The sequence below is a fragment of the Sander lucioperca genome, chromosome 22 (genome assembly GCF_008315115.2).
Source record: "Sander lucioperca isolate FBNREF2018 chromosome 22, SLUC_FBN_1.2, whole genome shotgun sequence".
NCBI lineage: Eukaryota > Metazoa > Chordata > Actinopteri > Perciformes > Percidae > Sander > Sander lucioperca.
This window is the reverse complement of record NC_050194.1, coordinates 3,953,788-3,971,287: the sequence shown is the minus strand read 5'-3', so window position 1 is coordinate 3,971,287 and position 17,500 is coordinate 3,953,788. Positions and strand designations below refer to the sequence as shown.

General features: G+C 43.4%; 1 protein-coding gene across 4 annotated transcripts in view; it reads left to right on the top strand.

The window, feature by feature from the left end:
* The window catches only part of ebf3a (EBF transcription factor 3a), a 56,848-nt gene that overhangs the window by 18,707 nt on the left and 20,641 nt on the right, over positions 1-17,500 (top strand). For 2 of the 4 annotated variants that reach the window (XM_035997812.1, XM_035997810.1), the window contains exons 7-9: positions 8,612-8,693; positions 11,892-12,009; positions 15,679-15,809. In XM_035997812.1, the coding sequence (XP_035853705.1) occupies positions 8,612-8,693; positions 11,892-12,009; positions 15,679-15,809 (331 nt within the window). Of the gene's footprint in view, positions 1-8,611; positions 8,694-11,891; positions 12,010-15,675; positions 15,810-17,500 lie in introns of all 4 variants that reach the window. The other 2 variants (XM_035997811.1, XM_035997809.1) reach the window with 1 other exon arrangement.

Here is a 17,500-nt window from a genome sequence, read left to right as displayed (position 1 = left end):
CAAAGACCGACAACCCAACACAACAACACAAACAAAGACCAACAACCCAACACAACAACACAAACAACGACCAACAACCCATCACAACAACACAAACTAAGACCGACAACCCAACACAACAACACAAACAAAGACCAACAACCCAACACAACAACACAAACAACGGCCAACATCCCAACACAACAACACAAACAAAGACCGACAACCCAACACAACAACACAAACAAAGACCAATGAAGAGAAGTTAGAGTAGGGTAGGGATTAGGATAGAGGACAGGGAAAATGCACCTTTACCATCAGAGATCACCCATATATAATATATAATAACATGGAATAAGATCCCCCCAAAGATAGAGTCTGGGAAATCCATCCATCCATCTTCTTCCGCTTATCCGGTAACGGGTCGCGGGGGTAGCAGCTCCAGCAGGGGACCCCAAACTTCCCTTTCCCGAGCCACATTAACCAGCTCCGACTGGGGGATCCCGAGGCGTTCCCAGGCCAGGTTGGAGATATAATCCCTCCACCTAGTCCTGGGTCTTCCCCGAGGCCTCCTCCCAGCTGGACGTGCCTGGAAAACCTCCCTAGGGAGGCGCCCAGGGGGCATCCTTACCAGATGCCCGAACCACCTCAACTGGCTCCTTTCGACGCGAAGGAGCAGCGGCTCTACTCCGAGCTCCTCACGGATGACTGAGCTTCTCACCCTATCTCTAAGGGAGACGCCAGCCACCCTCCTGAGGAAACCCATTTCGGCCGCTTGTACCCTGGATCTCGTTCTTTCGGTCATGACTGGGAAATGAAATATTGTAATCTTGTCCAAGATTAAGATATTAAACAGTAATACAAATATTGAATTAATGGGACCGTTCATACATGAAGCCATCTTACAATTTCTCACAAACAATTATGAACAAAAAGACCCATCGTTGCTCTCTGGGAGAAACTCTGTATCTCCAGATCTCGTTATTTTAGTTTTTGCTGTTGGTCACAGTGACGATTTCATTTGTTCTGACTTCGTCTGACGTAAAACATTCAATAAAATATTTTCAAAATAATGGTTTTGGACGTACAGTGACGATATTCCGATGATATGTCGAGGCAACTTTATTCATATTTTTCTCCCAGACCTACGGGGTAATAAGTACAAAATATATACAATACAAGGAATAAATTAAAATATTGCAGAAGTAAGTGTACATGACAGTATGCCGAGGATATGTCTTCACGTGTTTTAAAATAACTTGATGATACAACTACGAGCATTTGGATCATTTGGATCATATGGCTCAATGTAAGCATTTCACCTTTCTGCCCTTTTCAAAACCAATGACACCCCCTTAGATATGTTCTGTGTAACAAACTATCTGGCACTTCAGGTTAAGTGATTAAATATATTTATATATAAACTTCCCCACTCCACTTGCATTGTGGGAATTGTAGGATCCAGTTTTTCTGGACTAGCGTCAGGAAATGTCAACATGTTCTGCTTTAATCTCGCAACAACTGCACAGATCTCTACACCGTGTGTGTGTGTTATAACAGCTGGCATTTTGTTCTTCAGCCTGTGATGCCATCTGACACACACACACACACACACACACACACACACACACACACTGATTGCCTTTTTATAGCCGGAGACAAAATGTGTGATTTTGCGTACTTATGAAAAGTCATGAAGTATGTGTGTGTGTGTGTGTGTGTGTGTGTGTGTGCGCACGTGTGTGTGCGTGTGTGTGTGTGTGTGTGTGTGTGTGTGTGTGTGCGTGTGTGTGTGTGTGTGTGTGTGTTTGTTGGTGATAATAGCTGTTAATTAGCTTCATGTTCGAACCAGCCGCGGCTGTTAATTAGCAGAAAACCTGTCCAGCATTTGGTGTTAATGAGATCCACCCCCCCCCACACACACACACACACACACACACACACACACACACACACACAGCTGTCAAACTTGAACTCTGTTCTGTCATGTTTAGTTTAATTTAACAAGAACATTTCAGCCTCTTCAAACTAAATTCAGAGTTCCTGACAGAGACTCGTAGACCCGCACTAAGCTGAAGTTTAAAACAGACAACGGGACAACAAAAGACACACACCGACACTGAAGATCATCAAACATGCTAAGAACACGCTAAGAACACGCTAAGAACACGCTAAGAACACGGAGAGCAGCGTGTTGGAGCCTGACAACTTCTCTGTTCTCCAATTACAGCGAGGTCAAATATTCATCATGCTAATCATGTGTGTGTGTGTGTGTGTGTGTGCATGTTGTGTGTGTCTATGTGTGTGTGTGTGTGTGTGTGTGTGTGTGTGCGTGTGTGTGTCTCTTTGTGCATGTGTGTGTATGTGTGTGTCTCTTTGTGCATTTGTGTGTGTGTGTGTGTGTGTGTGTGTGTGTGTGTGTGTGTGTGTGTGTGTGTGTGTGTGTGTGTGTGTGTGTGTGTGTGTGTGTGTGTGTGTGTGTGTCTGTGTGTGCATGTGTGTGTGTGTGTGTGTGTGTGTCTGTGTGTGTGCGTGTGTGTGTGTGTGTGTGTGTGTGTGTGTGTGTGTGTGTGTGTGTGTGTGTGTGTGTGTGTGTGTGTGTGTGTGTGTGTGTGTGTGTAATGGAGCAGCACAGGAGGTGTTTTTCAGGTTTTCTATGAAACAGAGATGTTGGACTTTAACGTATTTTCAGTGTCGTCACAGCAGAACAACATATCTAGGTATCGGCAGACTCAAAGAGAATTGTGGATCTATTTACATTACAGTTTTCAGCGTTGATCCAGAATGAAAATCTGCAGAATTTAGCGCTGTTTTTCTGTTGTGAGATGTGTTAACAGTCCATTTCATTTTAATTTGTTTAGGATCAGAAAACAAAAATGACATCCAGTACGTTAGCAGGTTTCTTGTCTTTTCTGTTCTTATAAAATCAGAAAAATGTTCAGTGTCATCAAGAATAATGTCGTTATAAAACACACAGACTCACTTCCTGTTTCTTTCTGAGCAGAATACAGTTCAGAGGTAGTTATATTTTATATTTGAGGGTTTAAGGTTAGTATTTACTGTTTGTCTGCTCGGGGTGGAGATGTGTTGACACAAATCAAAGATATTTGTTCCCGTCAGTCCCTGAGACACAGAAACATGTCATCCAATCATCTAATGAGTAGTTTTATTTACAACAATACACAAAAGAATGAACCAAAAACATAAAATACACAAAAGTAGTTCACTCTGAGAAGAGAAACAGCAAAATAAATAAAAAGGTCTTAATGTTTCAATCTTTAAACCTACTTTGTGTAATGTTTTGTTGTTGTTTTTTCACAAATATGTGCTCATTCATGTGTAATTACTTACACCAACTCATCAAAGTATTCTCGTAAGAGTAGAATCTGACATTAAGAATCATTCAGAATACATACGAGCAACTCGCTCGAATGATGGCCACCATGTAGCGCCTCCATCTTTATAATACATTAACCAAAGAGGGACATACCTCCATCTTTATAATACATTAACCAAAGAGGGACATACCTCCATCTTTATAATACATTAACCAAAGAGGGACATACCTCCATCTTTATAATACATTAACCAAAGAGGGACATACCTCCATCTTTATAATACATTAACCAAAGAGGGACATACCTCCATCTTTATAATACATTAACCAAAGAGGGACATACCTCCATCTTTATAATACATTAACCAAAGAGGGACATACCTCCATCTTTATAATACATTAACCAAAGAGGGACATACCTCCATCTTTATAATACATTAACCAAAGAAGGACATACCTCCATCTTTATAATACATTAACCAAAGAGGGACATACCTCCATCTTTATAATACATTAACCAAAGAGGGACATACCTCCATCTTTATAATACATTAACCAAAGAGGGACATACCTCCATCTTTCGCCCTCTTAAGGCGCTGAACCACCAACCCGATAAGCGGCCGTCTGACAGTCTGGCGAGGTCGGTGACTCGAGTCTGTTCGGTGTGTTCCGTGCCGTCGTCCGTCCGAGGGGCCGTCGGCCTTCATTTTGGCTGATTTGACATGTATAATCGGCGGGGCGGGCAATGCCGGCAGTCGGACTCAATGACCCATCTGATTGGTGGAGAGCTAACCAGGAAACGGGGAGCAGGATGAGCGTGACTAGAGTCTCTCAAAATCTGAGGAAAATCTTTTAAACTGACCTTTGTTGATCTGAAATGAAGACAGATTCAGCAACTGCACGGCCTATTTCTCTCTTAAAATGTTTTCAGAAACACGTTTCGGTGAACTATTTTAGTCCAATATGAGATCGTATTCTGAACGAGGGGGAGATTACTCGCCAGGGAAGCGAAAAAGATAATTTAAACGACAACGCAACAGGCAAAGCAACAAGACCAAAGTTAATATTGGAGTGTCTAGAACAGCTGCGTGGAACGATGGAGATACTAAGAGATCATTTTGGGTTCAGCCACCGTAGACGAAGGGGCTAGAAAGTAATATTCAGTTGGTTGTCATATACAATTTCACCGATAGATGGGAGAAACTCTTACACAATGGAGCTTTAAGTACATAAATAACTGTGGAAATAAATCATTAAAAAGAAAGTATCTATTTTCAAGACCTTTCTATTTTCTTTACATGTTTGAAATTAATTTCAATCAATCACAGAAAACTGTCAAAATCCTAAAACATTTGCCAAGCAATCAATAATTTCCTTCATTGAATGATGTATTGATGTGTGTAGTGGTTGAGTATTTGTACTCGTTGTGATGCTCTGCTGTGAAACAGGAAGTGGTTTCTGTCTGCGTGGGTTATTGATGACTCTGCTGCTGACTGACAGTCATCATTAATTCTCTCTCATTAGGATTCAGAAACATCGTTAACAGCAGAACCTTCTGCTCATTTACATCTCAAACACCCTAAAACACTTAATTCATTCACCTTCATGTATTCATAGTCATGAGGGAACAGGTGTGTGTGTGAGCAGCCTGTTCTCATGGGGAGGGGGGTGAACATGCAGGACTTTAAAGTACTCATATTATGCTTTTTGGCTTTTTCCCTTTCCTGTATTGTGTTATATATTTATTTGTGCACGTTATAGGTTTACAAAGTGAAAAAGCCCAAAGTCCACCTCAAAGGGACTTACCATCTCCAACAGAAAACACTGTTCACAAACTTCTCCAAACAGCTCTACTGTAGTCCAGACTTTACTTCAGAGACAAACGTGGTCACTTTGGAACACACGTTATAATGCTCGCCTAGCTGCTAGCATGGCACTCCCTCATACTCTGCTTCTGACTGGCTAGTAGTCCTTACCTAGGTACTGTCAGGGCCCTCATACTCTGCTTCTGACTGGCTAGTAGTCCTTACCTAGGTACTGTCAGGGCCCTCATACTCTGCTTCTGACTGGCTAGTAGTCCTTACCTAGGTACTGTCAGGGCACGCCCTCATACTCTGCTTCTGACTGGCTAGTAGTCCTTACATAGGTACTGTCAGGGCACGCCCTCCTACTCTGCTAGGACAGGACAGGAGGACATGTCTTTGTTTAGGACAAGAGGACATGTCTGTGTTTAGAGCAGGAGGACATGACTTTAGTTTCTTTGAATCTTAAAACCAACGTGAGAAAAAGACGGACTGAGATGAAGAAGACAGCAGCTGCTTTAAAGTAAAGATGAACCTGAAACGCCGAGTTTAAATGGCTCGGATCAGATTAACAGCCAGCGCTGCCAACGGCACGTAAATCACATGCACGCACGCACACACACACACACTCAGACACACACATACACGCACACACACACACACACACACACACACACACACACACACACACACACACACACACACACACACACACACACACACACACACACTCAGACACACACATACACACACACACACACACACACACACACCTTCTCAGCGTGGAGTTAATTTGCTCCCTGAAGTAGAAAATGTACTCGCAGTGTGAGAAGGAATTCTCCTGATGGTAATGTACGGCCACAGAGACAGAGTGTGTGTGTGTGTGTGTGTGTGTGTGTGTGTGTGTGTGTGTTCAGCGTCAGTTTTAGTGTGTGTGTGACTTCCATTCTTCCTGGAGATAAATTTGCGATGCGTCCTAATTTCCTGCTCGTAAATATGAGCAGTAATAGAGTGTATGTGTGTGTGTGTGTGTGTGTGTGTGTGTGTGTCTGTGTGTGTCTGTGTGCGTGTGTGTGTGTGTGTGTCGGGTCTTCCCTGCTTATCAGGTAACAAATTGAAAGCTTAATCTGTCCGTCGAGTAGATTTACGACGACGATCGCTGGCTCAGAGGACGATGAAATAGACACAAGAAGGAGACGAGAGGGAAGGAGATAAGGAAGTAAACAAGGAAGGAGATGAGAGGGATGGAGATAAGGAAGGAAAGAAGGAAGGAGATGAGAGGGAAGGAGATAAGGAAGGAAACAAGGAAGGAGACGAGAGGAGATAAGCTGGGGTACTAAGATAGAAGAGGAGGAGAAGTGAGTGGAGGTGAAGAGGTGAGAGGAGATATGTAGAGTCTGAAGATAAGATAACCATCAGCTGCTGATGCTGGGTGGTTACCACGGCGATAACTGTGTGTTTGTGTGTGTGTGTGTGTGTGTGTGAGTGTGTGTGTGTGTGTGTGTGTGAAGTTGAATTTTTTTTTTTTCGCTGTTTGTTTGAGATTCCTAATTTGTCCGAGCTCCGTCAGCTCCTTCTTCCCCGGGCGCCGTGTGTATGTGTCGGCCGAGCTGTCTGCTGCTCCTAATATACTCAGGATGAAATAAAATCTCGTTTCATTGTACGGTACACTGTACATGTGATAATTTGGGAAAAGTTGTTTATTTTCTTACACATTAAAGCAAGCCATCCAGTCCCGTGTAGCGTCAGCTGTTCAGCATTCATACGCAATTTCTTCAGCTTTTAAAGTTAATTTAGATGTTTAACATATTACTTAGTGATTAATAATCTAACTCTCTGTTTGGGTGCTTGAAAATAACACGTATAGGTGACTTATAGCAGTGTTTCTCAAACTTTTTGTATTGTGTATATAAAGAGGTACAATACAGCGCCGCCAGTGATTGACTTAACAACAACCTTTTTTAAACAAAAACATTTAAATTCTACATTTCAGATGTTTAGAATCCATCACTTCATTCATTAATATAGTATAATTATTTTAGGAATTATGCATGACATATTTTTAAGTTTGCATTTTTGCAAAAATGTCACGTATTCCCTGCAGTACTCTAAAGTACCCCTAGGGGTACACGTACCCCCATTTGAGAAACACTGACTCATAGGGTAAAGTTTTTTAGCTTATTTTAATATTTATGTCGCTTCTGTTTCGGGTTAGCTCAGTTGGTAGATCAGGCGCACATATATAGAGATGTATGCCTCGCGGAGAAGGTCCAGGGTTAGAATCCGACCTGTGATGATTTCCTGCATGTCTCCCCCCCCTCCCCCTTCATATCTGGCTGTCCTTTTCATTACAGGCTGTCTTTCTTTTAACATATTTGTTGCTTTTTTCGATGCCTGTTATGATTCTGATCCTGTATAATAAGGAGTATTTCCTTATTGATAAGTCTGACTGTATATATTATGATTAGGTCATCAACCACAGCCAGAATACTCAGTAAGTAGTAGTAGTAGTAGTAGTAGTAGTACATCTGAGCTCATCAGGAAGCAATGTGATAAAACATTTTTTCTGACTTTTTTCTTGTAAATTTACTGCTTTAATCTCTGAATATTACCCCCAGCCTCTGGCTCCGTATTATATTTATTTCCCTATAATGACCGTGATATGTTGTCGTAGTTTAAATGTTGTTTGGAGATTAATAATGTCAGTTAAGGATGGTTTGAATTGTTGAAACATGCTGATCGTCATTTAGAAGGTTGATGTGTCTGCAGAGCATCTGTTCATTGTGTGTGTGTGTGTGTGTGTGTGTGTGTGTGTGTGTGTGTGTGTCAGCACTTTGTCCTTCTGTAGCCTCATTAGAGACAAGCAGCAAGGAAGGCTGGGTAATCAATACTGCAGAGTCCCTCGGAGACTTCTGTCTTCTTTTGTCCTTCTCCGTGTGTGTGTCTACAACCCGTTACCGTGGAAACACCTGTGTTCCCCTCCCATCCAACAAACAAACAATAAACAAGCAAAGATCAGCCCAAAGTTCAGATTCATGTCAGATTTACAGGCAAACCTATAAAGAATGAAGTTAACAATGATAATTACCAAACCCACCAGACTCCATGTAAATAATCAGGACTTTTAGCGTGTATAGAGCCAGCATATCTCCACATGTAAATGTGGTGATTGTTGGAACAGTGGAAAGATGAACCAAGACAGCTTTTGATAGTTTTATTTAGTTTCTGTCCACTTTGAATGAAGTGTGTTTTACGATGATAAAAGTCCTGATTATTTACATGGAGTCTGGTTGGTTTGGTGATGGGGATTTTGGGGCTGTTTGATGTGAACAAAAAGGTTTATATCTGTAGGGAACTTTCCACTACGTTGTCTCACACTAAGAATATTAATCTAAGGCTCAGTGGCAAAAACACGCTTTTAGTTACACTAACTGATGGTCTGTCTGTCTGCCTGTCTGTGTGTCTGCCTGTCTGTCTGCGTGTCTGTGTGTAGGTTCTTCCTGAAGTTCTTCCTAAAGTGTAACCAGAACTGTCTGAAGAATGCTGGAAACCCACGAGACATGCGGAGGTTCCAGGTAACACACACACACACACACACACACACACACACACACACACACACACACACAAAGATAAATTCATTTCCCAAAGGGCAGGTCGTGGCTTTGGAGGACCTGCTGTACCCATGATGCATTGCAGCGGGGTGGCCCGAGGCTTATTGCTTTGCAGATATAATATGAGATGTCAACTGGAACTGTCTGTCTGTCTTTCTTTGATTTTCCTAACGTGTTTAGCCTACCCTCCATCATTAAAAATCTCTCTGCTAACCTCAACTGTAACAGCCTCTGAAAGGACCGTCACCTCACGGTGCTCTGTACCAGGCTCACAGTGGGCTGGTTACGGTTGTACGTAGTCTCTAGGCTGTAGCCTCTGTAAGTGTCCTACGCCGTTGAGAGGATTTATACTTGTGCGTTTGTGTGTGTGTGCAGGGGAGTGTGTGGTAGATCGAGTGAGAGCGTGACGGGATTATCTTCTGAGTGAGTACCGACTCTGGCAGTGGAGGCAGAGAAACAAAGTGTCTCCCCTCAGGGTGGGAAACGTTGACCCTATCCTTAATTTCGTGTTGTTCACGACGAAGGAGAGCCTAGAAATAAAGAGTTAATGTGTTGCTACCAAGCCACGGCCAAGTGGACCAATAACAGTTGTTGGAGTCTGCGTCGCTGAAGTTGCATTTCTAGAGAGATGCACGTCTGTCTACGGCGTAGTGGCCAAGTGTAGCCACGTACCTACGTACGTACTCACCAACGTCCCTACACACATTACCTATGCACTTACCTACACACACACACAGACAGACAGACACACACACACACACACACAGACACACACATTACCTATGCACTTACCTACACACATACCTACACACACACACAGACAGACAGACACACACACACACACACACAGACACACACATTACCTACACACATACCTACACACACACACACACACACACACACACACACACACACACACACACACACACACACACACACACACACACACACAGACAGACAGACAGACAGACACACACAGACACAGACACACACACACACAGACACACAGACACACACACACACACACACACACACAGACACACACACACACACAGACACACATACCTACACACACACACACACACAGACACACACACACACACACACACACACACACACACACACACAGACACACACATTACCTATGCACTTACCTACACACATACCTACACACACACACACAGACAGACAGACACACACACACACACACAGACACACACATTACCTACACACATACCTACACACATACCTACACACACACACACACACACACACACACACACACACACACAGACAGACAGACAGACAGACAGACACACACAGACACAGACACACACACACACACACACACACACACACACACACACACACACACACACAGACACACAGACAGACACACACACACACACACACACACACACACAGACACACAGACACACACACACACACACACACACACACACACAGACACACACACACACACACACAGACACACATACCTACACACACAGAGACACACACACACACACACACACACACACACACACACACACACAGACACACACATTACCTGCACACATACCTACACACACACACACACACACACACACACACACACACACACACAGACACACCGACACACACACACACACACACACACACACACACACAGACACACACACACACACACACACACACACACACACACACACAGACACACACATTACCTACACACATACCTACACATGTACCAATGTGCCTATGCACTTACCTGCACACATACCTACACACACACACACACACACACACACAGACACACACACACACACACACACACACACACACACACACACACACACACACACACAGACAGACAGACAGACACACACACACACACACACACACACACACACACACAGACACACACACACACACACACACACACACACAGACACACACACACAGACAGACAGACAGACAGACAGACAGACAGACAGGTGAAGCCTTAGATTAGTAGGTGGTTGTTGACAGCAGGGTGAAGGATGAGCCGGTTAGTCACCGTGGCGACGGAGAGCAGCAAACTTCTGCTCTGTCGCCATGGATCAACGGCAACCAGCTGCCGGATGATGAACGGCCTCAGCTGAGAGGAAGTGACATCACACAGGGGAGGGGGGAGGGAGGGGGGGGGGCAGTGGTACCCTGTTGTCATTGAAATACATTTAGACAAATTAAAAATAGATTTTTTAACATTTGTTATTTATTCATTTTTTAATTTTAATACATTTTATATTTAAAAAAATAATATTTCACATTTTATTTGTTAATTGGTTTGTGCTAGTCCATATTGTGATTTCTTTTCTTTTTTGGGGCTTTCCCTGTATTATATAGTGACAGTAGATTATATGATGACCCGCAGCACAGGGCAGCAGGTCGGACTCAAACCCGCACCGCTGCAAATGACTCAGCCTACGTGAGGCGCACGCTCTCCTGGGGGAGCTAGAGGCCGCCCCACATATTGCAATTTCAGTATAAATGTGATTAATTGTGCAGCGCTATAATATCTGTGTATTAACAGTTGTATTTCTGTTGTTATTTACATTTTCTAGCATTATGTCTGTGCTCCGTCATCTTCTGGAGGATTGAAAGCAGTTTAACGTGTTAAATAGTTTGGGTTGTGTGCAGGGTTCAGAATCAGCAGCATCCACCTGCCAAATGTTGGTAAAATACACGAGGCTGGTAGATGTACTTCACTCAGCAGCCAAAGAAACAACAGTACTCTATTGAATGGCTGGTAACATTCAGACATTCACTAGCCATTTGGCTGGTGGAGTAAAAGTTAATTTTGAACCCTGGTTGTGTGGCATATATGTAATTTTAGCTAAAAACATGAGCTGATCACAACACCATTATATTAAATTATTAAAGAACAGATTTCTTATCAGAACTTTTATAACTGAACAGCATCGTCTAAAATGTTCTGAGCCTTTACTGTAGCTACTATATACTATAGCTAAATGTTAATAATCCCGAGGAATGAGCTGCCAGAAGTGTATTTTACAGATTTATTTCTACTCCTGCTGTCTACGTCTCTTCAGAGATCAGGAGCCCTGTTCGGTCTCTCTGTCGGTTTTAAATAAAGTTTTCTGTTTCTGTTTGCAGGTGGTGGTGTCTACGACAGTCAACGTAGACGGCCACGTTCTCGCCGTCTCCGACAACATGTTCGTACACAACAACTCCAAACATGGCCGCCGAGCCCGCAGACTGGACCCGTCTGAAGGTACGCAGGTTTAAAATCTCCATTCATCCATTCATCCATTCATTCATTCATTCATCCATTCATCCATTCATTCATCCATTCATTCATTCATTCATCCATTCATCCATTCATTCATTCATTCATTCATTCATTCAACCTTTATTCAGCGGCCCTCATTTCAGATCAGGACAATGTAAATGTAAAGAATTACAAGTACATGTCTAGAGGTCCAAAATCTGATGAATAAAATGTCCAAAAGATATTTGTTGAACCAATCAGAAGCTACACACACACAGTCACACACACACACACACACACACACACACACACACACACACACACACACACACACACACACACACACACACACACACACACACACACACACACACACACACACACACACACACACACACACACACACACACACACACACACACACACACACACACACACACACACACACACACACAGAAACACAGAAACACACACACACACACACACACACACAGAAACACAGAAACACACACACAGACACACACACACACACACACACCGACACAGACACACACACACACAGAAACACACACACACACACACAGAAACACACACACAGACACACACACACACACCGACACAGACACACACACACACACACACACACACACACACACACACACACAGACACACACACACACACACACACACACACACACAGACACACACACACACACCCACAACCATGTAAACCAAGAGAAAAGTCAACGTTGACTTGTTTTAACCAACAGATTCTCACTAAAATACGGACGCTTGGTCAGGTGACCTTTGTCGTTGTAATTGACGCTAAAAGTCTCCGTTAGCATCATATAACGCGCTCTATCTAAACACGCTTTGTCGGGACTATTGGGGTCCCTTTTTTTGACGCAGTTAGGTTAAGGAAAAGCTTGTGGGTGGGCTTACGTTTCCGTGACACGCGTGAATAACGGGACGGTTACAGAAGAAAGCGACTTTAGGAAAGGTGCCGGGCGGGACACGAACTACTGTCTAAACCCCGTGGAGCTGCTGCTCTCCGCGGTACGTTATACTAACACGCTGAAGGATGCTGACAGCCACTGTCCAAACCTCCGTATGTTACGAGTTTGGTGTGAGAACGGGCTGGTTTTAACAGACTTTTCTTACGTAACTTACATCCTTACCTAACTATGGCCTCCTGTGTACGTTACGTAACATAACATTGTCATTTCAACCCAAACCACCATGTTTTAGTTTTATTGTTTAAACGTCATTGTGGCTCGCGTTGCATTCGCAGGATAACGCACACATTCTGCTGCATGACTGTGAAGATTTCAAGGTATTTTCTACGTGGAAGTTATGGTACACAGACACTGTGATGTTTAGTTTAAAACTGGAAGCTCCTCCTTCCATTCCCTCAGAAGTCCACCGTGTCAGGACAGTTTCTGATTGGTCAGCATTCAGCAGAAGCAGTCCTCAGTCTGAAGTTGATCTTTTTATAAAACCTGGATCCTAAAACATCTGAACCACAGAAAGCTGAGCAAGGAGCCGGAGAGTAACGAGGAGGAAGAGGAGTATAATTCGCTCTTTGAAGAGAAGTCACCCCAGTGGATTATGGGTAGTTAGACCAGACGCCTCCCTGTCCCCAGAGAGGACAGTGTGTGTGTGTGTGTGTGTGTGTGTGTGTGTGTCAACCTCTTTAATTGCCCTCCTAATTAAAGACGGTAACCATGGAGACCCCCCTCCCAATCAGAGCGCAGCAGAGTCCCGTGGGTTTGAGCCCTCTCTCTCTCTTTATTCGGCCTCCTCCAGCGGTAAATACATCTCCTGGACCGGTTACAGCCGTTTAAGTGTTCACTGTGGAAGACAAAGAGAGACTCTGCCTTCCTTCAAACACGGATTATCACACGTCTGGAGTCAGATGGTAGTCGTGGATCTGATGCATTTACACATTTTATTAGTCACGATTAAAAAGACAAAACCAGACTCAAAGTGAAAAATGTAACAGCTCTTCATTCATAATAATAATAATAATATTAACAACAATATTAACAATAATAATAATATTAACAATAATATTATTAACAATAATAATAATAATAATAATAATAATAATAACAATAATATTAACAATAATAATATTAATGATAATACCTTTATTTAATAAAGCACCTTTCATACACAAAAGTCACAAGAGAAAACTTGTTAAAAATGAAACCCAACAACCGCTAATCATCACGTTTGCTTTTTTGTACGACACAACAGATACACGCGTACTGATTTTGGTTAGTTTACGGGGAAACATGCTGCAGGGGCTACACCAACATTTTAGTAGTTTTGTAGTCAGGGAGGTCGGACTGGGAGAGGGGGGGGAAGGGGCCTGAGTACCCAGGGCCCTCATGTGAGGAGGGCCCAAAAAGATGCCAGATTGAATAGCTGTGGATGTGGGGAGGGGCCATAGAGAATGCCTTTCTACAGGCCCCAGCATGTTGTGCTACGCCCCTGTTTGTAGTGGGAGCTGGCTAGCCGTAACATTTCTCACCAGGCCTGAAGCATGTGCTACTTTTGGTGAGGTTTTGAGCATGTGCAGGTCCCCAAAAAGGCGATTCATTACGCCTAATAATAATAATAATTCCTTCAGCTTCAAGAGGGCTTCCCAAAGAAAAGTTACAAGTGAAGAAAGAAAAATAAGATGAAGACAGTTAGATATAAAACAGGATGTCAGCTCTACAGAATTATTCTTTTTCTCGGGAAATATCGTGTTTTTCCCAAAATTATGTACAGATTATTAGGAATTTTTGGGCTGAGCACCAAAGGTTTACAATGTCTGGCTCCGCTCCCTCTATGTGTACGTCTGGCTCCGCCCCCTGTATGTTTACATTTGGCCCCGCCCCCTGAATGTGTACGTCTGGCTCCGCCCCTGTATGTCGGACGATAAACAAACAGGGATTCCTGTCCTTCTGATCCTGAAACAGAACAGAACAGAATAGAGGTCAGGTGCTGTAATGTCTTTTTAAGTCTTCAGTGATGAGATTAGCCGCTCAGCTACACACACACACACACACACACATACATACACACACACACACACACACACACACACACACACACACACACACACACACTTTCTCTTCATTTCACTTTATAATTAATCTGCAGCCGCTCTTGAAAGAAGAGAAAGTAGTCATTACCGGTCGACTGAGAGAGAGTGAATGAACTAAGCTAAAGCGGATAAAAGCCATGACCCAATTAAATCACGTTCTGTGTGTGTGTGTGTGTGTGTGTCTGTGTGTGTGTGTGTATATAAGTGTGTGTGTGTGTGTGTGTGTGTGTGTGTGTGTGTGTGTTTGTGTGTATATAAGTGTGTGTGTGTGTGTGTGTGTGTGTGTGTGATTGTGTGTCCTTCAGTAGTCGGACTGGAATGTGTTTCCCTACCTGTATGTCGGGACCCTCAAACAACTTTGGAAGACTTTCCTGCTGCCATCTTACCTGATCTGGAGCTTTAACGAGCATCATGTAACGAGATGCTAACATTTCTATTTCCCTCTCTCTCTGTCTTTCTGTCTGACTGCCTGCCTGTCTGTCTCTCTGTCTCTCTGTCTCCCTGTCTGTCTGCCTGTCTGTCTGTCTGTCTCTCTGCCTGCCTGTCTGTCTGTCTGCCTGTCTGTCTGTCAGCAGCCACTCCCTGTATAAAAGCCATCAGTCCCAGTGAGGGATGGACGACGGGCGGAGCGACCGTCATCCTGATCGGAGACAACTTCTTTGACGGCCTGCAGGTCGTCTTTGGCACCATGCTGGTCTGGAGCGAGGTAACGACACACACCTGATCAATAACCAGTAACACTCTCAATCAACCAATCACAACGGTCCTGGGCAGAGCTAAGCTCCGGACGCAGCGACAGTGTCTCTGCTGAACAGTCTCAGGAAGGAACTGGTTCTGGTGAAAACTCCTCATCCCATATTAAATGAAGTTAACTGTTGACACAGTCCAGCAACACTAGCCACAGTGGCATTGAGCAAAAAAGTTAACGTCAAGCCCTACATGCATACAAAAGTACATTTGTAGTCACATGTTACCAAGAAATGCAGATACATATAAATATATATCCAAGATGCATGCGATGATCATGTCATGCAACTACTGAACTACTGAGTACCGGCACCTTTTTGGTCCAATTCAGGTACTGTTCCCCGAAAGAACCAAGCAGGCCCATCTGTATCACTTTCCACATGTTCTTCAAAACATGACATTGTCAGCGTGTAGCTTGTTAGCTCAAAGTTTTCTGTTGTTTCCCAAAAACAACGGAGTTAGACAACGACAACACACAGAGAGAGGAATGTTAATTCTGGATATGTATCGTCGAAGTTGCGGCCTTTTATAAGTAATTTATTTTGGTGCTAAACTGACTTACTGGCTTTTATTTAGATGATGTTAATCCAGTTTAGCTTTTCAGCTTTTCAGCGTTCACATGCATTTTCTGCAGGAAATGCATTTTCTAGAGTAGTTTGTAATGTGACTGGTTCTAACAGCACGCAGAGAGCAGTAGGTCAGGTTTCTGGAAATATACTTCTGTTGACCCGAGCTAACTCTGGGAAGTCGGCTCTTACATTAAAACTGGTTGTAAAGTCTGTCTCCCCACATGTGGTCTTATGAACATCTTGTAAACTCATGCTATGTTAGGGAAGACAGGAGACGTAGCAGCTGTATGATTACACACGCTTACACCTCACTTTGGGTAAGGGGTTAGGGTTAGGGGGTTAGGGGTTAGTGTAAGGGTTAGGGTAAGGGTTAGGGTTAAATGCAACACTTTTGTTTTTGCCCCCATTTTTCATGAGCTGAACTCAAAGATCTAAGACTGTTTTTTATGTACACAAAAGGCTTATTTCTCTCAAATATTGTTGACAAATCTGCCTAAATCTGTGTAACGCCTGGTTCACACGGCAGGATAATTAGGCCGATTTTAGCCCCGATTCACCCCTTCACACAGTCTTAAGGATGCTCCGATTATGGTAAAATAATCTGATCAGATATTCCTGCCGTGTGTGGTGTGTTAAGACTGCTCTCGTCTGCTCGGAAGGACGTCGGGACCGCTCCCATCTCAAATCGGGGATATCCAACATGTTGGATTGTTTTGGCCCGATTCCTCCTCGTGTGTGGTGTCCCCCGGAGACAAACGAGCACGCAGCCTGTGGACTGTGGTGTGTAGCCAATCAGAAAGAGAGGTGACGAGGCGGCGAGGACATTTCTATGAGAAAAAACAACAACTCACCTCCATATCATGATGTAGCAAGTATAGTCCATGCTCGCGTTGTCTCCACTTCTTTGACCGTCGCCTTTTCTTTTGATAACGTTTTTTTTCGGTTAAAAACTAACTACAAATTATTGCCACTGCATCCTCTTCGTCCGCCATGATTGTTTACTCTGAAGTCACGTTTGATCTCGAGGGATTTTGCGAGATTTCCCGTCTGACCTGGGAATGCTCGGGAGTCAGATCAGTTC